At 47.2% G+C, this 24,182-nt stretch overlaps 1 protein-coding gene across 1 annotated transcript in view; it reads left to right on the forward strand.

The window, feature by feature from the left end:
* oplah (5-oxoprolinase, ATP-hydrolysing) overlaps window positions 1–22,416 on the forward strand; it is a 42,432-nt gene extending 20,016 nt beyond the window's left edge. The window contains exons 10-27 of the mRNA XM_084151637.1: window positions 6,493–6,806; window positions 14,023–14,135; window positions 15,168–15,338; window positions 15,753–15,890; window positions 16,042–16,180; window positions 16,426–16,538; window positions 16,774–16,925; window positions 17,209–17,369; window positions 17,538–17,639; window positions 17,750–17,924; window positions 18,581–18,765; window positions 18,923–19,069; window positions 19,328–19,462; window positions 19,778–19,927; window positions 20,052–20,209; window positions 20,435–20,595; window positions 20,782–20,879; window positions 22,117–22,416. Coding sequence (XP_084007763.1) covers window positions 6,493–6,806; window positions 14,023–14,135; window positions 15,168–15,338; window positions 15,753–15,890; window positions 16,042–16,180; window positions 16,426–16,538; window positions 16,774–16,925; window positions 17,209–17,369; window positions 17,538–17,639; window positions 17,750–17,924; window positions 18,581–18,765; window positions 18,923–19,069; window positions 19,328–19,462; window positions 19,778–19,927; window positions 20,052–20,209; window positions 20,435–20,595; window positions 20,782–20,879; window positions 22,117–22,278 — 2,774 coding nt within the window. The 3' untranslated portion in view covers window positions 22,279–22,416. The remainder of the gene's footprint in view (window positions 1–6,492; window positions 6,807–14,022; window positions 14,136–15,167; window positions 15,339–15,752; window positions 15,891–16,041; window positions 16,181–16,425; window positions 16,539–16,773; window positions 16,926–17,208; window positions 17,370–17,537; window positions 17,640–17,749; window positions 17,925–18,580; window positions 18,766–18,922; window positions 19,070–19,327; window positions 19,463–19,777; window positions 19,928–20,051; window positions 20,210–20,434; window positions 20,596–20,781; window positions 20,880–22,116) is intronic.
* Window positions 22,417–24,182: the final 1,766 nt, after the last annotated feature.

A 24,182-nucleotide genomic window follows, 5' to 3' on the forward strand; every position in this document is an offset into this window, starting at 1 on the left:
CTCTGTCTCTCGCTCTGTCTGTCTCTCGCTCTGTCTGTCTCTCGCTCTGTCTCTCTCTCGCTCTGTCTCTCGCTCTGTCTGTCTCTCGCTCTGTCTGTCTCTCGCTCTGTCTCTCTCTCGCTCTGTCTCTCTCTCTCGCTCTGTCTCTCTCTCTCGCTCTGTCTGTCTGTCGCTCTGTCTCTCGCTCTCGCTCTGTCTGTCTCTCGCTCTGTCACTCTCTTGCTCTGTCTGTCTCTCGCTCTGTCTCTCTCTCGCTCTGTCTCTCTCTCCCTCTGTCTGTCTCTCGCTCTGTCTCTCTCGCTCTGTCTGTCTCTCTCGCTCTGTCTGTCTCTCTCGCTCTGTCTGTCTCTCTCGCTCTGTCTCTCTCTCTCGCTCTGTCTGTCTCTCTCTCTCGCTCTGTCTGTCTCTCTCGCTCTGTCTCTCTCGCTCTGTCTGTCTCTCTCGCTCTGTCTGTCTCTCTCTCTCTGTCTGTCTCTCTCGCTCTGTCTGTCGCTCTGTCTCTCGCTCTCGCTCTGTCTGTCTCTCGCTCTCTCTCTCTCGTTCTGTCTCTCTCTCGCTCTGTCTGTCTCTCTCTCTCGCTCTCTCTGTCTCTCTCTCTCGCTCTGTCTCTCTCGCTCTCTCTCTCGCTCTGTCTCTCTCGCTCTCTCTCTCGCTCTGTCTCTCTCGCTCTGTCTCATTCTCTCTCTCGCTCTGTCTCTCTCTCGCTCTGTCTCTGTCTCTCTCGCTCGCTCTCTCGCTCTGTCTGTCTGTCTCTCGCTCTGTCTGTCTGTCTCTCGCTCTGTCTGTCTCTCGCTCTGTCGGTCTCTCGCTCTGTCGGTCTCTCGCTCTGTCTGTCTCTCGCTCTGTCTGTCTCTCGCTCTGTCTGTCTCTCTCGCTCTGTCTGTCTCGCTCTCGCTCTGTCTGTCTCTCGCTCTCGCTCTGTCTGTCTCTCGCTCTCGCTCTGTCTGTCTCTCGCTCTCGCTCTGTCTGTCTCTCGCTCTCGCTCTGTCTGTCTCTCGCTCTGTCTGTCTCTCGCTCTGTCTGTCTCTCGCTCTCTCTCTCTCTCTCGCTCTGTCGCTCTCTCTCTCTCGCTCTGTCTGTCGCTCTCGCTCTGCCTCTCGCTCTGTCTGTCTGTCGCTCTCGCTCTGTCTGTCTGTCGCTCTCGCTCTGTCTCTCTCTCGCTCTGTCTGTCTCTCGCTCTGTCTGTCTGTCTCTCTCGCTCTGTCTGTCTCTCGCTCTGTCTGTCTGTCTCTCTCTCTCGCTCTGTCTGTCTCTCGCTCTCGCTCTGTCTGTCTCTCGCTCTGTCTGTCTCTCGCTCTGTCTCTCTCTCTCGCTCTGTCTGTCTCTCTCGCTCTGTCTGTCTCTCTCGCTCTGTCTGTCTCTCTCGCTCTGTCTGTCTCTCTCTCTCTGTCTGTCTCTCTCGCTCTGTCTGTCGCTCTGGCTCTCGCTCTCGCTCTGTCTGTCTCTCTCTCTCGCTCTCTCTGTCTCTCTCTCTTGCTCTGTCTCTCTCGCTCTCTCTCTCGCTCTGTCTCTCTCGCTCTCTCTCTCGCTCTGTCTCTCTCGCTCTGTCTCTCTTTCTCTCTCTCGCTCTGTCTCTCTCTCGCTCTGTCTCTGTCTCTCTCGCTCGCTCTCTCGCTCTGTCTGTCTGTCTCTCGCTCTGTCTGTCTCTCGCTCTGTCTGTCTCTCGCTCTGTCTGTCTCTCGCTCTGTCTCTGTCTCTCTCGCTCGCTCTCTCGCTCTGTCTGTCTGTCTCTCGCTCTGTCTGTCTCTCGCTCTGTCTGTCTCTCGCTCTGTCTGTCTCTCGCTCTGTCGGTCTCTCGCTCTGTCGGTCTCTCGCTCTGTCGGTCTCTCGCTCTGTCGGTCTCTCGCTCTGTCGGTCTCTCGCTCAGTCGGTCTCTCGCTCTGTCGGTCTCTCGCTCTGTCGGTCTCTCTCTCGCTCTGTCTGTCTCTCTCTCGCTCTGTCTGTCTCTCTCTCGCTCTGTCTGTCTCTCTCTCGCTCTGTCTGTCTCTCGCTCTCGCTCTGTCTGTCTCTCGCTCTCGCTCTGTCTGTCTCTCGCTCTCGCTCTGTCTGTCTCTCGCTCTCGCTCTGTCTGTCTCTCGCTCTGTCTGTCTCTCGCTCTCGCTCTGTCTGTCTCTCGCTCTCGCTCTGTCTGTCTCTCGCTCTGTCTGTCTCTCGCTCTGTCTGTCTCTCGCTCTGTCTGTCTCTCGCTCTGTCTGTCTCTCGCTCTCTCTGTCTCTCGCTCTCTCTGTCTCTCGCTCTCGCTCTGTCTGTCTCTCGCTCTGTCTGTCTCTCGCTCTGTCTGTCTCTCGCTCTCTCTCTCTCTCTCTCGCTCTGTCTCTCTCTCTCTCTCGCTCTGTCTGTCGCTCTCGCTCTGTCTGTCGCTCTCGCTCTGTCTGTCTGTCGCTCTCGCTCTGTCTGTCTGTCGCTCTCGCTCTGCCTGTCGCTCTCGCTCTGTCTGTCTGTCGCTCTCGCTCTGTCTGTCTGTCGCTCTCTCTCTGTCTCTCTCTCGCTCTGTCTGTCTCTCGCTCTGTCTGTCTGTCTCTCTCGCTCTGTCTGTCTCTCGCTCTGTCTGTCTCTCGCTCTGTCTGTCTCTCGCTCTGTCTGTCGCTCGCTCTGTCTCTCTCTCGCTCTGTCTCTCTGTGTCTCTCTCTCGCTCTGGCTCTCTGTCTCTCTCTCTCGCTCTGTCTCTCTCTCGCTCTGTCTGTCTCTCGCTCTGTCTGTCTCTCGCTCTGTCTCTCTCTCTCGCTCGCTCTGTCTCGCTCGCTCGCTCTGTCTCTCTCTCTCGCTCTGTCTCTCTCTCGCTCGGTCTCTCTGTCTCTCTCTCTCGCTCTGTCTCTCTCTCTCGCTCTGTCTCTCTCTCGCTCTGTCTCTCTGTGTCTCTCTCTCGCTCTGGCTCTCTGTCTCTCTCGCTCGCTCTGTCTCTTTCGCTCGCTCTGTCTCTCTCTCGCTCTGTCTCTCTCTCGCTCGGTCTCTCTGTCTCTCTCTCTCGCTCTGTCTCTCTGTCTCTCTCTCTCGTTCTGTCTCTCTCTCGCTCTGTCTCTCTGTGTCTCTCTCTCGCTCTGTCTCTCTGTCTCTCTCTCTCGCTCTGTCTCTCTGTGTCTCTCTCTCGCTCTGGCTCTCTGTCTCTCTCGCTCGCTCTGTCTCTTTCGCTCGCTCTGTCTCTCTCTCGCTCTGTCTCTCTCTCGCTCGGTCTCTCTGTCTCTCTCTCTCGCTCTGTCTCTCTCTCTCGCTCTGTCTCTCTGTCTCTCTCTCTCGTTCTGTCTCTCTCTCGCTCTGTCTCTCTGTGTCTCTCTCTCGCTCTGTCTCTCTGTCTCTCTCTCTCGCTCTGGCTCTCTGTCTCTCTCTCTCGCTCTGGCTCTCTGTCTCTCTCTCTCTCTCGCTCTGTCTCTCTGTGTCTCTCTCTCGCTCTGTCTCTCTGTCTCTCTCTCTCGCTCTGGCTCTCTGTCTCTCTCTCTCGCTCTGGCTCTCTGTCTCTCTCTCTCGCTCTGGCTCTCTGTCTCTCTCTCTCGCTCTGGCTCTCTGTCTCTCTCTCTCGCTCTGGCTCTCTGTCTCTCTCTCTCGCTCTATGTGTCTCTCTGTCTCTCTCTCTCTCGCTCTATGTATCTCTCTGGCTCTCTTGCTCTATGTGTCTCTCTCTCTGTGGAATAGAGCTGTTTCCCTTTTCTCCCCGACACAGATTTCTGTCCTGAAACCGTTCCACTGAGTTAAATTAAAATGTACAGACATTTTTAACATCTGTACAGCCAAAACTTTTCCCTTTCTGGTCCCTTTTCCCAACCCCCTCTCTAGATTGATGGTGTGGCCAAGGGGGAAGGTTTATAAAAGTTGGAGTAACTCCCAAGTTCCAACCGAAATGCGAAATTATGTAACAGCTCTACATACAGCTCTAGTGAAGTAGTAAAACCTACAAAACCATGTTGTGTTCTCCTGCTACTGTTGGTATGGTATGCCTCCTGCTACTGTTGGTATGGTATGCCTCCTGCTACTGTTGGTATGGTATGCCTCCTGCTACGGTTGGTATGGTATACCTCCTGCTACTGTTGGTATGGTATGCCTCCTGCTACGGTTGGTATGGTATGCCTCCTGCTACTGTTGGTATGGTATACCTCCTGCTACTGTTGGTATGGTATGCCTCCTGCTACTGTTGGTATGGTATGCCTCCTGCTACTGTTGGTATGGTATGCCTCCTGCTACTGTTGGTATGGTATGCCTCCTGCTACTGTTGGTATGGTATGCCTCCTGCTACTGTTGGTATGGTATGCCTCCTGCTACTGTTGGTATGGTATGCCTCCTGCTACTGTTGGTATGGTATGCCTCCTGCTACTGTTGGTATGGTATGCCTCCTGCTACTGTTGGTATGGTATGCCTCCTGCTACTGTTGGTATGGTATGCCTCCTGCTACTGTTGGTATGGTATGCCTCCTGCTACTGTTGGTATGGTACGCCTCCTGCTACTGTTGGTATGGTACGCCTCCTGCTACTGTTGGTATGGTATGCCTCCTGCTATTGGTATGGTATGCCTCCTGCTACTGTTGGTATGGTATGCCTCCTGCTACTGTTGGTATGGTATGCCTCCTGCTACTGTTGGTATGGTATGCCTCCTGCTACTGTTGGTATGGTATGCCTCCTGCTACTGTTGGTATGGTATGCCTCCTGCTACTGTTGGTATGGTATGCCTCCTGCTACTGTTGGTATGGTATGCCTCCTGCTACTGTTGGTATGGTATGCCTCCTGCTACTGTTGGTATGGTATGCCTCCTGCTACTGTTGGTATGGTATGCCTCCTGCTATTGGTATGGTATGCCTCCTGCTACTGTTGGTATGGTATGCCTCCTGCTACTGTTGGTATGGTATGCCTCCTGCTACTGTTGGTATGGTATGCCTCCTGCTACTGTTGGTATGGTATGCCTCCTGCTACTGTTGGTATGGTATGCCTCCTGCTACTGTTGGTATGGTATGCCTCCTGCTACTGTTGGTATGGTATGCCTCCTGCTACGGTTGGTATGGTATACCTCCTGCTACTGTTGGTATGGTATGCCTCCTGCTACTGTTGGTATGGTATGCCTCCTGCTACGGTTGGTATGGTATACCTCCTGCTACTGTTGGTATGGTATGCCTCCTGCTACTGTTGGTATGGTATGCCTCCTGCTACTGTTGGTATGGTATGCCTCCTGCTACTGTTGGTATGGTATGCCTCCTGCTACTGTTGGTATGGTATGCCTCCTGCTACTGTTGGTATGGTATGCCTCCTGCTACTGTTGGTATGGTATGCCTCCTGCTACTGTTGGTATGGTATGCCTCCTGCTACTGTTGGTATGGTATGCCTCCTGCTACTGTTGGTATGGTATGCCTCCTGCTACTGTTGGTATGGTATGCCTCCTGCTACTGTTGGTATGGTATGCCTCCTGCTACTGTTGGTATGGTATGCCTCCTGCTACTGTTGGTATGGTACGCCTCCTGCTACTGTTGGTATGGTACGCCTCCTGCTACTGTTGGTATGGTACGCCTCCTGCTATTGGTATGGTATGCCTCCTGCTACTGTTGGTATGGTATGCCTCCTGCTACTGTTGGTATGGTATGCCTCCTGCTACTGTTGGTATGGTATGCCTCCTGCTACTGTTGGTATGGTACGCCTCCTGCTACTGTTGGTATGGTATGCCTCCTGCTACTGTTGGTATGGTATGCCTCCTGCTACTGTTGGTATGGTATGCCTCCTGCTACTGTTGGTATGGTATGCCTCCTGCTACTGTTGGTATGGTATGCCTCCTGCTATTGGTATGGTATGCCTCCTGCTACTGTTGGTATGGTATGCCTCCTGCTATTGGTATGGTATGCCTCCTGCTACTGTTGGTATGGTATGCCTCCTGCTACTGTTGGTATGGTATGCCTCCTGCTACTGTTGGTATGGTATGCCTCCTGCTACTGTTGGTATGGTATGCCTCCTGCTACTGTTGGTATGGTATGCCTCCTGCTACTGTTGGTATGGTATGCCTCCTGCTACTGTTGGTATGGTATGCCTCCTGCTACTGTTGGTATGGTATGCCTCCTGCTACTGTTGGTATGGTATGCCTCCTGCTACTGTTGGTATGGTATGCCTCCTGCTACTGTTGGTATGGTATGCCTCCTGCTACTGTTGGTATGGTATGCCTCCTGCTACTGTTGGTATGGTATGCCTCCTGCTACGGTTGGTATGGTATGCCTCCTGCTACTGTTGGTATGGTATGCCTCCTGCTACTGTTGGTATGGTATGCCTCCTGCTACTGTTGGTATGGTATGCCTCCTGCTACTGTTGGTATGGTATGCCTCCTGCTACTGTTGGTATGGTATGCCTCCTGCTATGGTTGGTATGGTATGCCTCCTGCTATGGTTGTGTGGAAGTGTGCTATTTATAGTATTGCCTACATTATGAACACTTATGCTTTGGTAATACTGCACAGAAGACATCAATCTGTGAGTTGTAGAGTGTGATCAAAGGCCTGGTGTAATGTTTAGGTATTCCTATATGATCTTCATAGGTGGTCCTCTGACGGTGACGGATGCCAACCTGGCTCTGGGCCGCCTGCTCCCCTCCTTCTTCCCCAGGATCTTTGGTCCAGGAGAGGACGAGCCTCTGTCCAGCGAGGAAACCATGGAGCACTTCCACCAGCTCACCCGCGAGATCAACCACTTCCTCTCCACCAACCAATCCCAGAGCAGCGCCAACGGATGCGGCCGTTCAAACAGCAGGGTCATGAGCGACAAATCAGAGATGAGCATGGAGGAGGTTGCTATGGGTTTCGTCAGAGTGGCCAACGAGGCCATGTGTCGTCCAATCAGAGCACTGACACAGGTATTGATGGGAGGGATTATGTTGATGTATTTCTTTGTTTGTGTAGTATGGTGGTGTTGTTTCACTAGGGACATGCTTAGTTGAAACACTTTAACATTCAAAATGAGCAATGGAGTTTGTTATTAGACTACAGCAGCAGAGTTTGGTTTTATTCTAATTCTTTGTAAGTTATTTTTAATTTCTTTGTATTTTACCCCCTTTTTCGTGGTATCCAATTGGTAGTTACCGTCTTGTCCCATCGCTGCAACTCCCGTACGGACACGGGAGAGGCGAAGGTCGAGAGTTGTGCGTCCTCCGAAACACAACCAAACCTAGCCGCAATGCTTCTTGACACAGTGCCCGCTTAACCCGGAAGCCAGCCGTAAACACCGTACACCTGGCGAACGAGTCAGCGTGCACTGCGCCCGGCCCGCCACAGGAGTCGCTAGTGCATGATGAACATCCCTGCCGGCCAAACCCTCCCCTACCCTGGACGGCGCTGGGCCAATTGTGCGCTGCCCTATGGGTCTCCCGGTTGCGGCCGGCTGCAACAGAGCCTGGAATCTAACCAGGATCGCTAGTGACACAGCTAGCACTGCGATTCAGCGCCTTAGACCACTGCGCCACTCGGGAGGCCAGTGGAGTTTGATATTAGACTACAGCAGTGGAGTTTGATATGAGACTACAGCAGTGGAGTTTGAAATTAGACTACAGCAGTGGAGTTTGATATGAGACTACAGCAGTGGAGTTTGATATTAGACTACAGCAGTGGAGTTTGATATGAGACTACAGCAGTGGAGTTTGATATGAGACTACAGCAGTGGAGTTTGATATTAAACTACAGCAGTGGAGTTTGATATTAAACTACAGCAGTGGAGTTTGATATTAAACTACAGCAGTGGAGTTTGATATTAGACTACAGCAGTGGAGTTTGATATTAGACTACAGCAGTGGAGTTTGATATTAGACTACAGCAGTGGAGTTTGATATTAGACTACAGCAGTGGAGTTTGATATTAGACTACAGCAGTGGAGTTTGATATTAGACTACAGCAGTGGAGTTTGATATTAGACTACAGCAGTGGAGTTTGATATGAGACTACAGCAGTGGAGTTTGATATGAGACTACAGCAGTGGAGTTTGATATTAAACTACAGCAGTGGAGTTTGATATTAAACTACAGCAGTGGAGTTTGATATTAAACTACAGCAGTGGAGTTTGATATTAGACTACAGCAGTGGAGTTTGATATTAGACTACAGCAGTGGAGTTTGATATGAGACTACAGCAGTGGAGTTTGATATTAGACTACAGCAGTGGAGTTTGATATTAGACTACAGCAGTGGAGTTTGATATTAGATACAGCAGGGGTGTCAAACTCATTTTAGCTCAGGGGCCACATGGAGGAAAATCTATTCCCAAGTGGGCCGGACCGGAAAAATCATGGTGTATATATAACTTAAAAACAACAACTTCAGATTGTTTTCTTTGTTTTAATACGATCAACATACAACATAAAGCTGGAGCCTGAGGACAGTGTGTCCAAAATAGTACAAGCACAACATCACTATTAATCATAAAACACGTCAAGTTTATTTGAAAATTCTAAAGAAAAAGAACACACAAACACACAATGCCTCAGTGATTAACAGAACCGTTTCACAGATCACAGAACTATATCAGGGTGTCATTTCTCAGGCAGAAATGTAGATAAAAATAATGAAATCCTGTTCCCCAAACAAGTGCAAGAACCACAGAGTCAAGAATAGGTTAAATATACAAATAAAATAAAATCAATTAAAAACAATAGCACATCAACATAAAAACATATAAACATAAATCTGAAAGCGTTGCTCAAACTCCCGTAACAGTCCAGTTATTTTATATTTGAACCGCTTCATGTCTGCTACATGTTGGGTCGCGCACACATTTTTCAGACAGGGGAAGTGAGCTGCATCACCACCGGCAAGTTGCGTCTCCCACAATGACAGCTTCAACTTGAAAGAACGTATGCTGTCATAATACTGTGTGACAACTTTGTTGCGCCCTTGCAGCTGTTTGTGCAAGTTATTCAGGTGCTCTGTAACATCCACCATAAATGCAAGGTCCGGCATCCATTCTGCGGAATGAAATTCTAACACTGGTTTGCCCTTTTCTTCCATGAACTGTTCAATTTCTTCTCGTAAATCAAAGAAACGCCTCAGCACAGCACCTCGGCTTAACCATCTTACCTCAGTGTGGTATGGCAGGCCATAGATGTGGTCTTTCTCTCTGAGAAGGCTGTCAAACTGACGGTGATTCAGGCTTCTGGATCGGATGAAATTAACAGTTTGGATGACCACCTTCATGACGTTATCCATCTTTAATGACTTGCAACACAAAGCCTCCTGGTGCAAAATACAGTGAAAAGTCAAAAAATCACGTCCTCCATTTGCAGATTGCACTTTCTCTCTGAACTTTGTCACAACGCCTGCTTTTTTCCCGATCATTGAGGGCGCACCATCTGTAGCCAGGCTGACAGCGCGGGACCAGTCCACTCCGACCCTGTCCAGCGCGCCGACGAGTGCGGTAAAAATATCAGCTGCTGTCGTTGTATCTGTCATCGGCACCAACTCCACGAACTCCTCGGTGACGGTCAATGTGTCATCAACTCCGCGGATGAAAAAATGGCCAGTTGTGCAACATCTGTAATGTCCGTGCTTTCATCAATTGCAACCGAAAACGCAATAAATGACTTTACTTTTTGCTTCAACTGGCTGTCCAAATCCACTGAAAGATCGGAAATCCTGTCTGCAACTGTGTTTCTTGTCAGGCTGATATTTGCAAAAGCCTGCCGCTTTTCAGGGCACACAATCTCCGCTGCCTTCATCATGCATGTTTTTACAAATTCACCCTCACTAAATGGTTTTGAAGCCACTGCGATTTCATTAGCAATGAGGTAGCTAGCTTTCACTGCAGCGTCACTGATGTCTCGGCTGTGAGTAAACACAGACTGCTGTTTCTTCAGACCCGCCAACAGTTCATTCACCTTCTCTCATCTCCGCTGTCCTTGAAAGTTGTCATATTTGTCGGCATGAAGACTCACATAGTGGCGACGAAGGTTATATTCTTTCAGCACTGCAACATGCTCTGAACACACCAAACATACAGCTTTCCCATTCAATTCCGTGATTAAATAGGATGACAATTTTTCTTGGAACACTGCACTCTGCGTCCACTTTTCTCTTTTTTGACAGAGACATATTGGGGCAATGAGGGTGCCAAAGCACATAATGTTAAAAGTAGAAGCCGTAATAAATATTGCGGGCAAAACAAAGTAGCTCATTGGCTGCACGTGCTTGACCTACTTGGTCTGCCCCGGTATAAACAGTTTGCTTGCTTAACACAATTGCTATTGCGCCATCCAGTGGACGCAATTGGAACAGCAGTTTATTTTATTGAAAAATTGCAGCGCATTTTTATACTTAAAAAAAAAAGAAATATCATCTCGCGGGCCGGATTAAACCCGTTTGCGGGCCTGATCCGGCCCGCGGGCAATACATTTGACACCCCTGGACTACAGCAGTGGAGTTTGATATTAGACTACAGCAGTGGAGTTTGATATGAGACTACAGCAGTGGAGTTTGATATGAGACTACAGCAGTGGAGTTTGATATTAGACTACAGCAGTGGAGTTTGATATGAGACTACAGCAGTGGAGTTTGATATGAGACTACAGCAGTGGAGTTTGATATTAAACTACAGCAGTGGAGTTTGATATTAAACTACAGCAGTGGAGTTTGATATTAAACTACAGCAGTGGAGTTTGATATTAGACTACAGCAGTGGAGTTTGATATTAGACTACAGCAGTGGAGTTTGATATTAGACTACAGCAGTGGGGTTTGATATGAGACTATAGCAGTGGAGTTTGATATTAAACTACAGCAGTGGAGTTTGATATTAGACTACAGCAGTGGAGTTTGATATTAGACTACAGCAGTGGAGTTTGATATTAGATACAGCAGGGGTGTCAAACTCATTTTAGCTCAGGGGCCACATGGAGGAAAATCTATTCCCAAGTGGGCCGGACCGGAAAAATCATGGTATATATAACTTAAAAACAACAACTTCAGATTGTTTTCTTTGTTTTAATACGATCAACATACAACATAAAGCTGGAGCCTGAGGACAGTGTGTCCAAAATAGTACAAGCACAACATCACTATTAATCATAAAACACGTCAAGTTTATTTGAAAATTCTAAAGAAAAAGAACACACAAACACACAATGCCTCAGTGATTTAACAGAACTGTTTCACAGATCACAGAACTATATCAGGGTGTCATTTCTCAGGCAGAAATGTAGATAAAAATAATGAAATCCTGTTCCCCAAACAAGTGCAAGAACCACAGAGTCAAGAATAGGTTAAATATACAAATAAAATAAAATCAATTAAAAACAATAGCACATCAACATAAAAACATATAAACATAAATCTGAAAGCGTTGCTCAAACTCCCGTAACAGTCCAGTTATTTTATCTTTGAACCGCTTCATGTCTGCTACATGTTGGGTCGCGCACACATTTTTCAGACAGGGGAAGTGAGCTGCATCACCACCGGCAAGTTGCGTCTCCCACAATGACAGCTTCAACTTGAAAGAACGTATGCTGTCATAATACTGCGTGACAACTTTGTTGCGCCCTTGCAGCTGTTTGTTCAAGTTATTGAGGTGCTCTGTAACATCCACCATAAATGCAAGGTCCGGCATCCATTCTGCGGAATGAAATTCTAACACTGGTTTGCCCTTTTCTTCCATGAACTGTTCAATTTCTTCTCGTAAATCAAAGAAACGCCTCAGCACAGCACCTCGGCTTAACCATCTTACCTCAGTGTGGTATGGCAGGCCATAGATGTGGTCTTTCTCTCTGAGAAGGCTGTCAAACTGACGGTGATTCAGGCTTCTGGATCGGATGAAATTAACAGTTTGGATGACCACCTTCATGACGTTATCCATCTTTAATGACTTGCAACACAAAGCCTCCTGGTGCAAAATACAGTGAAAAGTCAAAAAATCACGTCCTCCATTTGCAGATTGCACTTTCTCTCTGAACTTTGTCACAACGCCTGCTTTTTTCCCGATCATTGAGGGCGCACCATCTGTAGCCAGGCTGACAGCGCGGGACCAGTCCACTCCGACCCTGTCCAGCGCGCCGACGAGTGCGGTAAAAATATCAGCTGCTGTCGTTGTATCTGTCATCGGCACCAACTCCACGAACTCCTCGGTGACGGTCAATGTGTCATCAACTCCGCGGATGAAAAAATGGCCAGTTGTGCAACATCTGTAATGTCCGTGCTTTCATCAATTGCAACCGAAAACGCAATAAATGACTTTACTTTTTGCTTCAACTGGCTGTCCAAATCCACTGAAAGATCGGAAATCCTGTCTGCAACTGTGTTTCTTGTCAGGCTGATATTTGCAAAAGCCTGCCGCTTTTCAGGGCACACAATCTCCGCTGCCTTCATCATGCATGTTTTTACAAATTCACCCTCACTAAATGGTTTTGAAGCCACTGCGATTTCATTAGCAATGAGGTAGCTAGCTTTCACTGCAGCGTCACTGATGTCTCGGCTGTGAGTAAACACAGACTGCTGTTTCTTCAGACCCGCCAACAGTTCATTCACCTTCTCTCATCTCCGCTGTCCTTGAAAGTTGTCATATTTGTCGGCATGAAGACTCACATAGTGGCGACGAAGGTTATATTCTTTCAGCACTGCAACATGCTCTGAACACACCAAACATACAGCTTTCCCATTCAATTCCGTGATTAAATAGGATGACAATTTTTCTTGGAACACTCTGCACTCTGCGTCCACTTTTCTCTTTTTTGACAGAGACATATTGGGGCAATGAGGGTGCCAAAGCACATAATGTTAAAAGTAGAAGCCGTAATAAATATCGCGGGCAAAACAAAGTAGCTCATTGGCTGCACGTGCTTGACCTACTTGCTCTGCCCCGGTATAAACAGTTTGCTTGCTTAACGCAATTGCTATTGCGCCATCCAGTGGACGCAATTGGAACAGCAGTTTATTTTATTGAAAAATTGCAGCGCATTTTTATACTTAAAAAAAAAAGAAATATCATCTCGCGGGCCGGATTAAACCCGTTTGCGGGCCTGATCCGGCCCGCGGGCCGTACATTTGACACCCCTGGACTACAGCAGTGGAGTTTGATATTAGACTACAGCAGTGGAGTTTGATATGAGACTACAGCAGTGGAGTTTGATATGAGACTACAGCAGTGGAGTTTGATATTAGACTACAGCAGTGGAGTTTGATATGAGACTACAGCAGTGGAGTTTGATATGAGACTACAGCAGTGGAGTTTGATATGAGACTACATCAGTGGAGTTTGATATTCGACTACAGCAGTGGAGTTTGATATTAGACTACAGCAGTGGAGTTTGATATGAGACTACAGCAGTGGAGTTTGATATGAGACTACAGCAGTGGAGTTTGATATGAGACTACAGCAGTGGAGTTTGATATTAGACTACAGCAGTGGAGTTTGATATGAGACTACAGCAGTGGAGTTTGATATTAGACTACAGCAGTGGAGTTTGATATTAGACTACAGCAGTGGAGTTTGATATTAGACTACAGCAGTGGAGTTTGATATTAGACTACAGCAGTGGAGTTTGATATTAGACTACAGCAGTGGAGTTTGATATTAGACTACAGCAGTGGAGTTTGATATTAGACTACAGCAGTGGAGTTTGATATTAGACTACAGCAGTGGAGTTTGATATTAGACTACAGCAGTGGAGTTTGATATTAGACTACAGCAATGCTCTGATGTTGCAGATAATCCACCATTCCATGTTGAACAGGAGTTTCTGCTGCTTTTTCTAAAGACATTCTCTCTCGCTCTCTGTCTCGCTTGCTCGCTCTCTCTTGCTCTTTCTCGCTCTCTCTCCCCTCTCTCACTCTCTCTCTCTCCCCTCTCTCAATCTCTCTCTCTCTCTCCGCCTCTCTCAATCTCTCTCTCTCTCTCCGCCTCTCTCAATCTCTCTCTCTCTCTCCGCCTCTCTCTCTCTCTCTCTCTCTCTCTCTCTCTCTCTCTCTCTCTCTCTCTCTCTCTCTCTCTCTCTCTCTCTCTCTCTCTCTCTCTCTCTCTCTCTCTCTCTCTCTCTCTCTCTCTCTCTCTCTCTCTCTCTCTCTCTCTCTCTCTCTCTCTCCGCCTCTCTCTCTCTCTGTAGGCTAAGGGACATGACACCTCTCAGCATGTGTTGGCATGTTTCGGCGGAGCAGGTGGGCAACACGCGTGTGCCATCGCACGAGCTTTAGGAATGAAGACAGTCTTCATACACAAGTGAGTCCTGTTGCCTGTGTACACATGTTTGTATGTCTGAGTAGTACGTGTGTGAGTTTAGTACACAGGTGTTTGTGTATTCCAAAGAGGGACAGGTGGAGAAGGAGAAAGTGGGGGTGAGCGAGAGAGGTTGGCATGAAAATGCTAGGCTTGTGTTTGGCCAGGGAAAACGGGTGCCTAGATGGTTCTTGGCTCCTTTCGCTATATTATTTGACAGTTTGATCCGTTACTGTACATTTTACATTGACATTTTAGTCATTTAGCAGACGCTCTTATCCAGAGCGACTTACAGTTAGGGCTTTCAGCTAGGTGGGACAATCTCAGTCATAGTAAGTACATTTTCCTCAATAAAGTAGCTATCAGCAAAGTCCGTGCTAATAGGGGGGAAAAGTCAAGTTCGAGTGTTAGTAGAATCTTATTCAAAATGATTCCCAGCTGTAATGGCTGCTGAAGGTGCTTTCACCATGTATTTACTCTGGGGTGTAAATACATACACAATGAAGACATCTTCATTTCTTTATTCTCTATAACTTTCTTTCACTTTGTAAATGTGGAGTAGGCTGTTTATCTGTCTGAAAAGAAATCTAATTGAATCCCTTTTTAGATCAACATTTTAAGGGGTGTGTAGACTTTCACTAGGCACTGTGTATTATTGTGTTTAAGTTGGCGTTAAGTACATTTCCCATCTCTCACCCTTAGATGCAATTAGTGGTGAGCGATTCGTACTTTTTAAAGTCGTTTCGGTTTGATTAGAAAAAAATCACAGTTTTCGACTTCGGTTTCAGAATGATTTGATTTCTCTCTAGAGAAACAAAAACCCAGAACTAAATGGAATTCAAGTAACTGAACCGACGTCGGTCAATTAGTTGTTTAATTACAACAACAACAAAAAATAATTGGTTAATCGCTGAGCACTAGATGAAATAAAACTCCATGTTCTTCCTGCTTCACTTTGGGTGTTACACAAGTTTATTGAAAACTAAAATAGTACATCTCTCCATCTAACCCTCTCTCTGTCTCTCTCCCTCCCAGGTACAGTGGTGTGTTGTCGGCCTACGGCCTGGCGCTGGCTGACGTGGTGGAGGAGGTCCAAGAGCCGTGCTCTCTGCAGTACAACCCTCGCTCCTTCTCGGAGCTGGACTGCAGGGTGGACCAGCTGACCAAGCGCTGCACAGAGACCCTGAGAGACCGCGGCTTCAGCAGGTCAGACACAACACACATATGAGCACTCACACACAAACATTTACGCATGCACACACACACACACTCTTATCAATCGTCCGGGTTCTATAATTAAGCAATAAGACCCGAAGAGGTGTGGTATATGGCCAGTATACCACAGTTAAGGGCTGTTCTAATGCATGACGCAACGTGGAGTGCCTGGATACAGCCATTAGCCGTGGTATGTTGGCCATATACCACAAACCTCCGAGGTGCCTTATTGCTATTATAAACAGGTTACCAACGTAATTAAAACAGTAAAAAGTAATTTGGGTCATACCCATGGTATATGGTCTGATATACGACAGCGTTCAGCCAATCAGTATTGAGGGCTCAAACCACCCCGTTTATAATTAAGAATGAACTCATGCTTTCTTGTCTCTCTTTCTCTCTCAGCACTCAGATAACCACTGAGGTTTTCCTCCACCTGCGTTACGACAAAACAGACTGTGCTCTCATGGTGACAGCCACAGGTTACCCCGGCAACTCCCAGTCTTGTAAGTCTGGGGACTTCCGTAGTTCATTCACTAAGCGGTGAGCACATGAACCTTTCCCCTCACTCCATTATGTTCCTCCATAATAACAACCCAATGATCTTACATCTACAATCAAGGGTAAAACCCTTGCACGGAGCCTTCATGTTACTTCTGTATCCCACCTGCCCCTCCCTCTCTCTCCTTCCCAGCTACCTGAAGGAGTTTGGCTTCACCATCCCAGACCGGCCAATCATGGTTGATGACGTCAGAGTCAGGGGCTCTGGGAAATCAGGAATCAAATCTGTGACCAACACCAAGATGGGATCTGGATTTCCCAAAGCCACTACGGTAAAGAGATTAGGATTTTGAGAGTCACAAATCATCACAAGCACGGTTTGCTTACTGTACTGCACATCTCAAAGTAATGTCACTTTTTTCACCTGTGTTTACGGGGCTGTAAACATATATATATACATATACATAGTCTCTTTTATGTGAGTAACAAGTAGTATTACAGTATATTTGATGTATGGCTGCATTGGGATCCTCACAATGGACTCCATGTCAAATATATCCTCTTTTCCTTCCCTTAGATAACCAAGTGTTACTTTGAGGACGGTTACCTGGACACCAGTGTTTACCTATGGGAGGAGTTGCCATGTGACCACAATATCCCCGGTCCAGCCATCATCATAGACAAGAACAGGTGTGTGTTTCCCATGCCATATTACTTAAGCGTTTAAGTGTCAGGAGGGGTAAAAGGGCAAGGAGGATTTACAAATAATGACACTGCAAATACTAAATTCAGATTAGTTTTCAAGCCTAAAATAACCACTGAATTACATCCGTTGGTTTAGATAACGCTGGCATTCTATAGACCAAAGAGTAATTTCCTCTGTAAGTACTGTTTTAGACGGTGTCATTTGGTTGTTTCCTCCCAGCACCATCCTGGTGGAGCCCAGCTGTGTGGCCCATCTGACAGAAGGGGGTGATGTGTGCATCGCCGTGGGCTCCGACCCCCACTGCCTCCTGGGAACTGAACTCAACACTGTGCAGCTCTCCATCTTCTCCCATCGCTTCATGAGCATCGCAGGTCAGTTAGTACACAGGGAGGAGGTACTGAAGGAGGGTAACAGGAAAGAGAAGGAGGATGGTGTGAAAACGGGTAGAGGATAACAGCTGGATAGCTGAAAGGGAAAAGGATGCGTGTGGAGGATGCAGAAGTATGAGGGGTAGGCAGGGTAAAACTTATCATGGAGAAAATCATTGCCATTTACCAAGTAACAGAAAGGTAACGAACTGAAAACGAGCAAACCACCACTGTAATTTCCCCCTGAAGTCTCTATTAAATGCCCCATGGTCTCATGCAACTACAGAACAGATGGGCAGAGTGCTCCAGAGAACTTCCATCTCCACCAACATCAAGGAGCGTCTGGACTTCTCCTGCGCTGTGTTTGGTCCTGACGGAGGCCTGGTGTCCAATGCACCACACATCCCTGTTCACCTGGGAGCCATGCAGGAGACCGTCCAGTACCAGGTCTGGACAGTCACTGCAAGCATGACAATTCACCGCTTTAACAATGTCTTCAGTCTGTAAAACATAATAAGCAAGTATTTGGAAAAGACGAGACATTGTTACACTAAGCAAGGAAGAGTATATTCTCATGTCTCTCTCTGTCCTTATTTATATCCTTGTCATCTACAGATCAAATCCATAGGGAGCACCATTAAAGAGGGTGATGTGATTCTGAGTAACCATCCATGTGCAGGAGGCAGTCACCTCCCTGACCTCACAGTCATCACTCCGGTGGGTTTCACTCATAATTGTCCCTAGAAACATGAATAAAGGTTGATACTCATGCTCTCACCCCCCTCCTCCTCTATCATGATATCTATCGTGCTCTCTCGCCCTCCCAGGTGTTCAGGAGAGGTGTGAGCGGGCCAGTGTTCTTTGTGGCCAGTAGGGGGCACCATGCAGATATCGGAGGGATTACCCCGGGCTCCATGCCACCCAACTCCACCTCCCTGCAGCAGGAGGGGGCTGTCTTCACCTCCTTCAAACTGGTCACTGGTGGAGTTTTCCAGGAGGAGGGTGAGGAAACGCTACGGAGAGGAACCATTATGAAAGGGAGAGCCAATATGTTGTAATATCTGCTTGGCACTGGCAGCCATTGAGATATTATGTATTGTGTTATCAGTTGGCTGTATAATGTGTTGTACTCAGGAGATGTTGGTAGCAGAGTGACTTTCAGTGTAAATATATGGTTACAATAGGATCTGTGGAGCTTCACTAACACACCATGAGACTTGTCTGACTGGCTTAAATCCTAGGAATTCAAAGCACTCCAGGAATCTGTTTGTAATAACGTTTCCATGGCATTGTACTGATCTCACTCTCCCTGTCCCTGTCTCACTCTCCCTGTCTCACTCTCCCTGTCTCACTCTCCCTGTCTCACTCTCCCTGTCTCACTCTCTCTGTCTCACTCTCCCTGTCTCACTCTCCCTGTCTCACTCTCCCTGTCTCACTCTCCCTGTCTCACTCTCCCTGTCTCACTCTCTCTGTCTCACTCTCCCTGTCTCACTCTCCCTGTCTCACTCTCCCTATCTCACTCTCCCTGTCTCCCTGTCTCACTCTCTCTGTCTCACTTTCTCTGTCTCACTCTCCCTGTCTCACTCTCCCTGTCTCCCTGTCTCACTCTCTCTGTCTCACTCTCCCTGTCTCACTCTCTCTTTCTTCTCCTTTATCAGCTGTAACTGAAGCCCTCATGGCTCCGGCTCAGTACCCAGACTGCTCTGGGACTCGCAATCTCCATGACAACCTGTCAGACCTGCGAGCTCAAGTGGCAGCCAATCAGCGAGGGAGCACGCTGGTAGGGGAGTTGATTGACAGCTATGGGCTGGCTGTGGTGCAGGCCTACATGGGATACATCCAGGTGAGGATGACATCACTGTGAGATGCTTGTTTCAGTTGGGCTGTATTGTATTAGCTTTATGTGTATTCTTAGGTCATATCACATTATAAATGGAGTGGTCAGCATTCCTGGTGAAGTGTTTGTCTTTGTGTAATCTGACCTGTGTGTGTTATTCCAGACCAATGCAGAGCTGGCTGTGAGAGACATGCTGAAAGAGTTTGCCCGTCGGCGGCGGCAACAGACAGGCTCCCTGGAGGTGAAGGCAGAGGACTTCATGGACGATGGAACACCAATCAGATTGCGGGTCCAGATTAAGGAGAACGAGGTGGGTGGAGATATAATACTACCCACCTAGCATGGCTGGGGTGCCAGATCTGTTTGTACTGGAGCCAACTCCTCTTGCTCTTTTGTGTTTGGCAGGCCTACAAACACGAGAGAAGTGTTGGTTAAAACAGACAGATCTGGCAACCAGGGTGCTACCCTCCATCAGGACTGGGCAGGAACTGCTGTTTATAATGTTCATCGACATTACTCCTCCTTTCTCTCATTCTCTATCCCTCCATCTCTCCATCGTCCCTCCCAGGGCAGTGCAGTGTTTGACTTCACAGGGACAGGGACGGAGGTGTGGGGGAACTGCAACGCCCCTCGTGCCATCACATTCTCTGCCCTCATCTACTGCCTGCGCTGCATGGTGGGCCAAGACATCCCCCTCAACCAGGTCCGACACGTTCACATTCTCAATTCACCACAGAACAAAGTCAGTAATGGGAAACATATGCTAGGACCTCCTCTGGTGGTTGATAATGGATACTGCAATGTTGAAGTTTGGGCTCAGTATACCAATAGCTGTACGTTTCTATTGTATGGAAGATTTGTCATTTAGGTGATATGATCACTTCTAATGACATGTCTGCACTGAATTCAGAATGTGGCCACATTATAATTATAATAATATGTTATGAAAAGATATGTGATACAGTATGTCTCTATATGGAGAATGCACTAATTAAACCACTTTGTCTCTGTCTCTCAGGGCTGTCTCACTCCAATCAAAGTCATCATTCCCAGCGGCTCCATTCTCCAGCCTTCCCAGAATGCCGCTGTGGTGGGGGGGAATGTGCTGACGTCACAGCGGGTGGTTGATGTCATCTTCCGTGCCTTCGAGGTCTGCGCTGCCTCACAGGTAGGAGATATAGATGCTAATGGAAAGTCCTGCCACAGTTACATAAGGAGCAATAGTTTGGATGTTTGAGTGTTACCAGCCCTCTTGTTTGTTCTCCCTCCATCTCTCTCTCTCACTCTCTCAGGGCTGCATGAACAATGTGACTTTCGGCAGCGAGGGGAACGGTTACTACGAGACTGTTGCCGGGGGAGCAGGGGCGGGGCCAGGCTGGACTGGGCGGAGCGGTGTCCACAGTCACATGACTAACACACGCATCACCGACCCAGAGATTCTGGAGAAGAGGTGGGGGGAGGAATTATGATAGAGGCTTTAACCTTCTACAATGAGAAAGCAAATGACTTAACATTCAGTAGTGGTTGTCTTTAACCTAGTCGGTTGTCTTTAACCTAGTCGGTTGTCTTTAACCTAGTCGGTTGTCTTTAACCTAGTTGGCTAGCAATCACATCTTCTTGTGTCCTGTTGAGCTGACTCCTCAGGCCCTCTCCTCCTCCTCCTCCTGATTCTCAGGTACCCTGTGGTTCTGGAGCACTTCTCCCTGCGGCCCGGCTCGGGGGGTGCAGGGGAGTACCGTGGGGGTGACGGGGTGATCCGGAAGCTCCTGTTCAGGAATAAGGTGGTCCTGTCAGTTCTGACAGAGAGGCGCTCCACCCGACCCTATGGTCTCCATGGTAATCTCTCACCTATGACCTCTCCCATGACCTTTATTAGTATCATAATGTCTGTGTAATTTTGATTGAGTAGCAGTCTGTTGTTTTGTACCGCCATGTCTTCTAGTCATAACATCTTCTATGGTTTGTTGTTCACTGTGATTCTCTCTCTCTCTCTCTCTCTCTCTCTCTCTCTCTCTCTCTCAGGGGGTGGCTGTGGGGCATCAGGCCTGAACCAGCTCCACAGAGCAGATGGAAGGGTTCTCAACCTGGGGGCCAAGACCACTGTGAGCCTGGAGCCTGGGGTAAGACTAGACCACAGTCATGGTATTCTTTTTTTGGTATTATATTAGGATCCCCATTAGCTGTTGTAAAAGCAGCAGAGACTCTTCCTGGGTTCCACATGAAACATGACATAATACAGAACATGAATAGACAAGAACAGCTCAAGGACAGAGCTACATCAATAAAAAAATAATTTAAAAAAGGCACACGTAGCCTACATATCAATACCAATACATACACACAAACTATCCAGGTCAAATAGGGGAGAGGCGTTGTGCCGTGAGGTGTTGCTTTATCTGTTTTTTTTAAACCAGGTTTGCTGTTCATTTGAGCAATATGAGATGGAACGGAGTTGCATGCAATAATGCCTCTATATAATACTGTACACATTCTTGAATTTGTTTTGGATTTGGGGACTATGAAAAGACCCCTGGTGGCATGTCTGGTGGGGTAAGTGTGTGTGTGTGTGTGTGTGTCAGGGCTGTGTGTAAGTTAACTATTCAAACCATTTGGGATTTTCAACACATTGACTGCATCACTTCTTTTTATAAGAAACAGTCTCTCCTCAACGCTTAGCCAAGAGAGACTGCCCCGCATAGTATTTATATCAGCCCTCTGATTACAATGAAGAGCAAGACGTGCCGCTCTGTTCTGGGCCAGCTGAAGCTTAACAAGGTCTTTCCTTGCAGCACTCGACCACACGACTGGACAATAATCAAGATAAGACAAAACTAGAGCCTTCCAGGACTTGCTTTTTGGAATGTGGTGTCAACAAAGCAGAGCATCTCTTTATTACGGACAGACCTCTCCGCATCTTTACAACCATTGAATCTATATGTTTTGACCATGACAGTTTACAATCTAAGGTAACGCCAAGTAATTTAGTCTCCTCAACTTGTTCAACAGCCACACCATTCATTACCAGATTCAGCTGTCTAGAACTTAGGGAATGATTTATACCAAATACAATGCCCTTAGTTTTAGAGATGTTCAGGACCAGTTTATTACTGGCCACCCATTCCAAAACAGACTGCAAGTCTTTGTTAAGGGTTTCAGTGACTTCATTAGCTGTGGTTGCTGGCTGTTGGAGTTTGTCTGTGTGTGGTACATCTGCATATGTATGTGCCTGTTGGTGTGGTGTACTGTCCAGTATGGGCCTGTTAGTGTTCTTGCATTGTACTAGTGTTTAGACTTGTCTTTTGTTCCGGGTGTGTGTTGATTACCCAACTGACCGTCTGTGTGTATCTGTGTTGACAGGATATGTTTTGCCTGTACACACCTGGCGGAGGTGGATATGGTGAGGAGGACAAGCAAACAGCTGGGGATGGAAGAATCTTTCAAAAGCGCAGGCGCTTGAACGACAACTTCTCTGAGAGGGGCAGTGTGTTTGAGTACCGCATGGCACAGGAGGGTGTGTGAGAATGGGGGACTGGCCAGTGTCACGAGAATTTCTCTCTCTAATAGTTAAACTCAACTGTTACTCAAGCTTTGAATAATTCCCAGAGGTTGTAAGACTAGTTAATAATGAATTAAACAAAGTCCCATTTCTGCAACGAATCAGTTTCTTTATTCATGAGCGCTCTCCCCCTAAAAACACACTCAGCCTTTTTATATGCGTTCACACAAAGGAATTTGCTCCGCCCACCTTTAGGCGGCCTGTGACTTTCCACAGTATAGAATGTTTAAGTTTAACCGTTTCTAGGTTTGTCTCCAGCAGTTTCTACCCCTCTTCTCTGTTAGTGGTTTTACTGTCTTATAACTCTAACACAGTTTATACAGTATCGGGGTGTAATACTTTAGTCATTTACTTTAAACATACAAATTCTTCTATCAGCCAGTGGTGGGGAGGGAAGAGACCTGGAAACACAGTTCCACATAGAACTCCAGTACAGTGTGTATGAAGACGATGAGTGAGAGGTGTGCTGAGAAACTCCGCCAAAGATGGAGACTGCGATGAAGGCTGGAGAGAGCATTTAAAATGGCAATGCAATCATGTACGTTTTTTTTTTTTTACGTCGGTTCAAATCTAATGACATGAACAATGCCTTTATTTCAGCAGTCTGGTCAACAACCCATACCATTAGTCAGAAACCACTAGTCGGGTTTTTTAAAGGATGCTAGCTTTGTATGTCCTTTACAGTACTTATGCACAGAGACAAACATGGAAATAATTTCACCAGTAGGGGAGTTAAAGAAACAAGTTTAATCCTCTGAAGACAGTAGACCTTTAGGCCTAGATTCAATCAGGTCAAGCGTTACAATGGTTTGCATGTCAGGGTGACTGTATCAACAGTGGACTAATGAAACAAATACCAAAATATTGTTAAGTTGTATTTTCCTTTAAGCTTAGGCAACATTGTGTTTAAAAAGATATCTCTAGACATCTAGTCTACTGCCTCTCACCACAACTGATTTTAACCAGGATGTAAAACCAACACTAGATTATACAGTTGTATGGCTACAAGGGTGCTAACTAACTAGACTTGAAACATTACTCACTTCAGTTGTACGATCTTCAAATATGTAGAAGTTGAGGTGTAACGAAGAATAGCCGATCTGTGGATCAGATGTATACAGTAAATAGCTGCATTGGATTTGTTCAGTGGGGAACTTTGACATTCGTTCTATTATTATACAACTGTAGTTTGGAGAGTGATACATGCGGTTATTTTTTATGTGATACCAATTGAATACATTTAACTTCCAGTGAAAGCTTGCAGTTTATTTATAAAAAGAAATGATGCCATTTAAAACATGAGGTTTTACAGTAGCAATGAGAGCACAGCCCTTACAACACAGGGAGCAGATCAATTGCATACTCTCTCCTCTTCTCAAAACCCATTGCTCATCCAATGAGTTGAGGCGGCGGCAAGGAGCGAGGATGCGAGAATGCAATTGAGATTCTCCCAGAGAACCAAAGGGAAGTAGTTCATCCAAATGCGCGCGCACACACACTTTTCAAGCCAAAATGACTGACCCATCTGGTTTGCTGTTATTGCACTGCCACCCTGTGTTCAGAGCACCACAACACCCAAATGTTACACAAAATAACCTGAGTCATGAAGGGTCCATGAGCTATGGGAATGAGGACAATAATTGCGCTCACAGGCCTCCGTTACAACACCAACCCCTGCATGGTGCCTAGGTTTACAGTATACCCTCAAACTTCTAAAATAATAAAGGCCAAACCAATCCCCAATATGAATTTCTGGGAGATCCAGCAGGAGGTGTGGGACAGAGAGGCAGGAGGGTTGGGGTGCGGTGGGGCTGAGCGGCAGGAGGATTGGGGTCGGGCTGAGCGGCAGGAGGGTTGGGGTGCGGTG

This window comes from Coregonus lavaretus (genome assembly GCF_964263955.1).
Source record: "Coregonus lavaretus genome assembly, chromosome: 34".
Classification (NCBI taxonomy): Eukaryota; Metazoa; Chordata; class Actinopteri; order Salmoniformes; family Salmonidae; genus Coregonus; species Coregonus lavaretus.